A 5805-nucleotide genomic window follows, 5' to 3' on the forward strand; every position below is an offset into this window, starting at 1 on the left:
CCCCGAGCTGGGGAGGGTCGTCTCCGCGGTCATCCTGGCCGGGACGCGGGCCCGGATCCGTGTCCTTTGCCCAGGCCGCCCGCCTGCCCCACCGAGCTCGTGGGAAAAGCAGGTTCCCACGCAGGAACGCCTGCGCGAAGCGGCGGGGGCCTCCCTTTCTCACCGTCCGCATCCCGACATGACGTCCTGCTTTTCCCGCTGTGAGATGCAGGCTCATTTAGCCATTTCCCCCAGTTGGGGCACATTAAGGTCTTTTTTTTCCTTTTTCTTTTCCGGCATTCCATCCATGGTAGAATCAAGAGCTCTCTAATGCAATCCCATTTAAAAGGTACTGGCGACCCCATATTGGTAAAATTTGTTGTTTTTCGTTTAATGACAGTCGGGGTGAGGTGGAGCACGTTCTTATGTTACAGATCGAGGTGCAAACGGGATCATTTATCCAAATGACTGGAAATGTTTCAAACACCTTTAAAATGTATTAGACCCACGCCCGGCCCTCACATGCCCGGGTTGCAGGCTGGCGCCCCAGTGTGGGGCGTGCAGGAGGCAGCTGATCAATCATTCTGTCTCGTCATTGACGTTTCTATCGCTCCCTCCCTCTCCCTTCCTCTCTGAAATCAATAAAAATATATTTTTTAAAAAATAATAGTAGACACAACAAATGAATGTTTCTTTCTAAAATCAATCAATACAATTTTTTTTCTTTAATAAATATGTATTACTCTTGTAGCCACGGTTTTTTAATTCAAAAAAAATCCAAAGAGAGTAAATACGCACTGACACTTGACAAAATGTTTTCAATGTTGAGAATGAGGGGACCTAGCTCTACCAACTATCAAAACCTACTGTGATAGTTATATTGTCCTTTAGTAGACCTACTGAAATATAATGGCTAATTGAAACTATATATATAAAAGGCTAATATGCAAATTTTCCCCTCAGGAGTTCGACCAGGAGACTGGGAGTTTGATTGCTTGCTATGACGTGTACTGACCACCAGGGCGCAGCACAGAACGAAGGCCCCGGCTGGCAGCCGGAAGGCCCCTAATGGCCCTGATCACCGGCCAGGCCTAGGGACCCTACCTGTGCATGAATTTCATGCACTGGGCCTCTAGGATAAAATAATTTCCTATGTGATGTGGGAGACAGGATAACCTGACAGTGGGGGAAAATTCAATAAATATGTTGGGCTAACTGGTTAGCAATTGGAAATTAAGCAATTTAGTTATCTCACTTCATATCCTTCTACAAATTAGAGGTAAAGTGGATTAGAGACTTAAATATGAAACTAGATAACAACCCAAATGGAAGAAAATGAAGTTGAGTCACACCTGAAAAGAGAATATATTAGAAGCAATAAAAATCACAAGCCAACAGCTCTACATAAAGACTTTATATTTGTAAAACCAATTTTTAAACATGGGGAAAAAATAAAAATGAACAAATAAACATGGAAAAGTTGTTAAAATATGGCAAATGCTTATATTTTAAAATAGAAATAACTGTGATAAACCAAAATGAGCTACTTCTTTCGTAGATAAATGGGCAAAGAAACTGAATAACAAAAGAGGAAATACATCTAGGAAATGAACATTTTAAAAAAATGCTTAAGCTCGCTATTAATGGGGGAAAGGCTAATTAAAATAAAGTATTAACTTCAAAATTAAAATATTTTCACCTTATTAAATACAATTTTTAAAAGTGTCAGCATATCCATTTCTGGCAAGGGTAGCATGAAAAAGTCCTCTCCTACTTTACTGGTGAAATTATAGTTTAGAACAACCCTTATGGAAAGCAATTTGGCTATATAACAGACCTTTACAAAAAATTCCTTGATTCTCAATAACCTGATTCCTGGAAATCTGTCCCTAAAGAAATCACTCAAACATATTGTGGGGAGAGGAACACGGGTCGGGGGTGGAGGCTATTTAATTCACAACAGTTTTGACACATTAATTACATAAGCTCAAACAGGGACCAAGGAATTACCCCCAAATTGTACAATGATAGAGCTATTAAATGGTAGTTGATCTTAAAAAAACAACAACAATGGCTATGAAAACTCAGTAGCAATATGGGAAGTGATTATATAACAATTGAAAAAGGATCATTTCATAAACTGATGAACAAAAATAGATCCAGAGACAAAGAAACATTGAACAGACTGTCAAACCTCAGAGGGCAGGCAGGGGAGGAGGGAGGGGAAGGAGATCAACCAATGAACTTGTGTGCATATGTGCATAACCCATGGACACAGACAATAGCGGGGTGAAGGCTTGGGGGGATGAAGGCCTTGGGGGAGAAGGGGAGGAGAGGGCAATGAGGGGGAAGGGGGTCATATGTAATACTTTCAACAATAAAGATGAAAAAAAGAGAGATAAAAAACAAATGTCATCCCCATCAAATTGAGCTGACTAAAGTATTCACGAGAAGATGAGAACAATTAGAGAAAAAACTTTATGTAGAAGGAGAAAAGCTACTTTCTTGCCACATTAGGAGCCATTTTGCTTATTTCACTTCCAGGAGTCTTCCAATTGGGCTCATGGCCTGCAGTTTCTCTATCCTCAAGTGATCTTGGTTTTTGTTGCTGTTAATCCTCCTCTGAGGATATTTCTCCACTGATTTTTAGGGAGAATGGGAGAGAGCGGGAAAGACAGAGAGAAACATCAATGTGAGAGAAAACACATCGATTGGTTGCCTCCTGCACAAGCCCTGACTAGGGCCTGGGCCAGGGAGGAACCTGCAACCAAAGTACATGCCCTTGACTGGAATCGAACCCAGGACCCTTTGGTCTGCAGGCCGATGCTCTATCCACGGAGCCAAAGCGGCTAGGGCTCAAGTGATCTTTGAAATATACAAATGAGGCCTCACCCTTCTCCCTGGGATCACCGGCCTCCAGATGTGAAGGATAAAGTCCGATCATCTCCAACCTCATGTCAAACACACCTCCACCACCACCCATTCTCTGAGCTCCAGCCATAGCGGCCTCTCACTGGGTGCCTCTACCCCCAGCCAGCGTCCCCAGTCCTCCTGCTTAACCACGTTCCTGACCACCACCCTGGCTGGGGTCCCAGCAGGCTCCACAGTAAGCCAGCTCCATTCAGGACACCCAGGAGGTGGCTTCTACGGCAGCTGAGGAGAGCGACGGCCAGGATCTGAACTTGAAAAGGGCAGCAAGAACAGAAGAGACCCATGAGCAGTCCAGTGACCGGTGACTTCCGGTGCCCTAACAGAAGTGCGAGTCCCAACCTCACAGCCGTATGGCTGAGCCCAGGCTCGAACACGCAGGAAGGCAAATGATGATAATCCTGGAATCACAATCTTACCTGCTCATCTGCTGATACCAATAGGGCCGATCTCAGCCTGGGCAGATAGGTCAGCAGTCAGGGGTGTAGGTAAGTTCCCTAAAATCTGGGAATATAACCCTATCTCACAGGGCCAGCCTGTGTCCAAGGCTCTTCTGTAGGTTAAGGACGCAGAGGACGGGGAAGGAGCATAGCTTTGCTTTGCACAGGTCTGGATTTGAATTCTGGCTCTTCCGCTTATTAGCTGTGTGACTCTGGGCAAGTTGCTTAACATCTCTGAGACTTCCTTTCTCCTCTGTAGTATCAAAATCATCCAGTCGTTAAGAACCTGGACTTGGAAATCTGATTTCTGGGGCTGTCTCCTCTATAGAGCCACTATCGATGGAGCCCTTGAGCTTTAATCTCATGGGGGAAAATGGAGATAATAATCCCATGTGCCTCACGGGATTGTTGCGACGCTTAAGTAAGACATTGCAAGTACTTAGCACAAGTACCAGCACCAGGAAGCACTCAACAGTCAGTGGCTATAATTATTATCACAAAAGCACCCAGTCGGTGTTGGACACATTAGGGGACTCGGTAATTGTGAGTTCACCACCACCACTACCCACCCACCTATCCCTTTTCTCTGAGCCAGGAAGGATCCACATGTCACCAAGACTGTACTTATTCTCAGGACACGTACATTCCAATTCCAGATCTCTTCACGGGCCTGGGGGAGGGCACACGACCCAGCCAGGCAACGGTCACGGCCAAAACGTACTGGCTTCCTGGTTATAGGGACCTCGCTCAGATGGAACACTGTTTACACCTGATAATAACCTGGTCCGGGTAGAAGAATCCTTTTCTGAAGATTTACTCGTTTATAAAGAAGGTCCCAAGGTACAGAACAACAACAAAAAAGGTGCTATCGCCCGGCCGGCGTGGCTCAGTGGTTGAGCATCGACCTATGAACCAGGAGGTCACTGTTGGACTCCCGGTCAGGGCACATGCCCGGGTTGCAGGCTGGATCCCCAGTAGGGGGCGTGCAGGAGGCAGCTGATGAATGATTCTCTCTCATCATTGATGTTTCTATCTCTCTCTCCCTCTCTCTTCCTCTCTGAAATAAAAAAATAAAAATGCTTTGTTTGAAAAAGAAAAAAAGGTGCTATCAAAATAGGTCCTGGCAGAGTGTGTCTGAGAGGTGGGGACCAGCCAGGCACACCTGGGCACAGCATCCCCGGGCAAGCAGCCAGGGAGGCCAGGAGGCAGGAACCCCCAAGGTGGCAGAGAATCCGGGGGGGAATACAGAACTGGCAGCTACTGGGAGAGAAAGGGGCGCAGGGGACAGGAGGACTGAGCAGGAGAGCAGAGATCGCAGCCCCAAGCACCAGGGAGGGCAGGCAGGCGAGGGAGGAAAGCGGAAAAGACCAGGGCAGAGGAAGGACACTGCCGGCTCCCACTCTGAGCCGCTTTGCATATACAAGAGGGATGTCCCCCGATTCTGCACCAAGACCAAGCCCACTTCCTCTGCCTGCTCCGGGGCACTCGCTCACCGCCGGCCTCCAGAGACACCGCTGCCATCAGGGCGTGGTTGTCATGACACTAGGAGGCTCCACTCCCACTCAGGGAGGGCCCCTGGGGAGCCAGGGCAGGGGGCCCTGCTGCTAAGGGTGTGGTTGTGGATCTGGTCTGAGCACGGCCTGTTCAAGGCGAGTAAGGCTGCGGGGCTCCTCCTTGAACTCCAGAATGGAAGTCGATGGAAGACATTCTCAGCGCGGGTGAGCCCCGGGGACCCCGCTTCTCCCAGGAACCTCAGTCGTCCTGGGGATAAAGCAAAGAGACGTGAACTGAGCACATGTTATAAAAGTCTTTTTTTTTATATTTTATTGATTTTTTACAGAGAGGAAGGGAGAGGGATAGAGAGTTAGAAACATCGATTGTTGAGAAACATTGACCAGCTGCCTCCTGTACACCCCCTACTGGGGATGTGCCCGCAACCAAGGTACATGCCCTTGACTGGAATTAAACCTGGGACCCTTCAGTTCCCAGGCCAACGCTCTATCCACTGAGCCAAAACCGGCTAGGGCTGTCCCTTGCTTTTATAAACCTCTGGGGATTTCTTGTAGATTGGCACAGTTCAGATCCACCAAAAAGCCTCACCTCTTTAGAGGTGGCCCAGGGAGCCAGCCTGACATCTCCAATTGTTTCTCTGTCCCAGACTCACTTTATTTCTTTCTTTTTAAATATATTTTTTATTGATTTCAGAGAGGAAGGGAGAGGGAGAGAGAGAGAAACATCAATGATGAGAGGGAATCACTGATCGGCTGCCTCCTATACACCCCACACTGGGGATGGAGCCCACAACCTGGGCATGTGCCCTTGACTGGAATCGAACCCAGGACCCTTCAGTCCACAGGCCGACACTCTATCCACTGAGCCAAACCGGCTAGGGCTGTCCCTTGCTTTTATAAATCTCTGGGGATTACTTGTAGATTGGCACAGTTCAGATCCACCAAAA

At 47.4% G+C, this 5805-nt stretch overlaps 1 protein-coding gene across 1 annotated transcript in view; it reads right to left on the reverse strand.

The window, feature by feature from the left end:
* Positions 1 to 5021: 5021 nt before the first annotated feature.
* LOC107182913 (arpin) overlaps positions 5022 to 5805 on the reverse strand; it is a gene marked incomplete at its 5' end in the record, with an annotated part of 3976 nt that continues 3192 nt past the window's right edge. Inside the window, one exon of the mRNA XM_015563236.1 lies at positions 5022 to 5108. Coding sequence (XP_015418722.1) covers positions 5100 to 5108 — 9 coding nt within the window. The remainder of the gene's footprint in view (positions 5109 to 5805) is intronic.

The sequence above is a fragment of the Myotis davidii genome, unplaced genomic scaffold (genome assembly GCF_000327345.1).
Source record: "Myotis davidii unplaced genomic scaffold, ASM32734v1 scaffold459, whole genome shotgun sequence".
NCBI classification, from domain to species: domain Eukaryota; kingdom Metazoa; phylum Chordata; class Mammalia; order Chiroptera; family Vespertilionidae; genus Myotis; species Myotis davidii.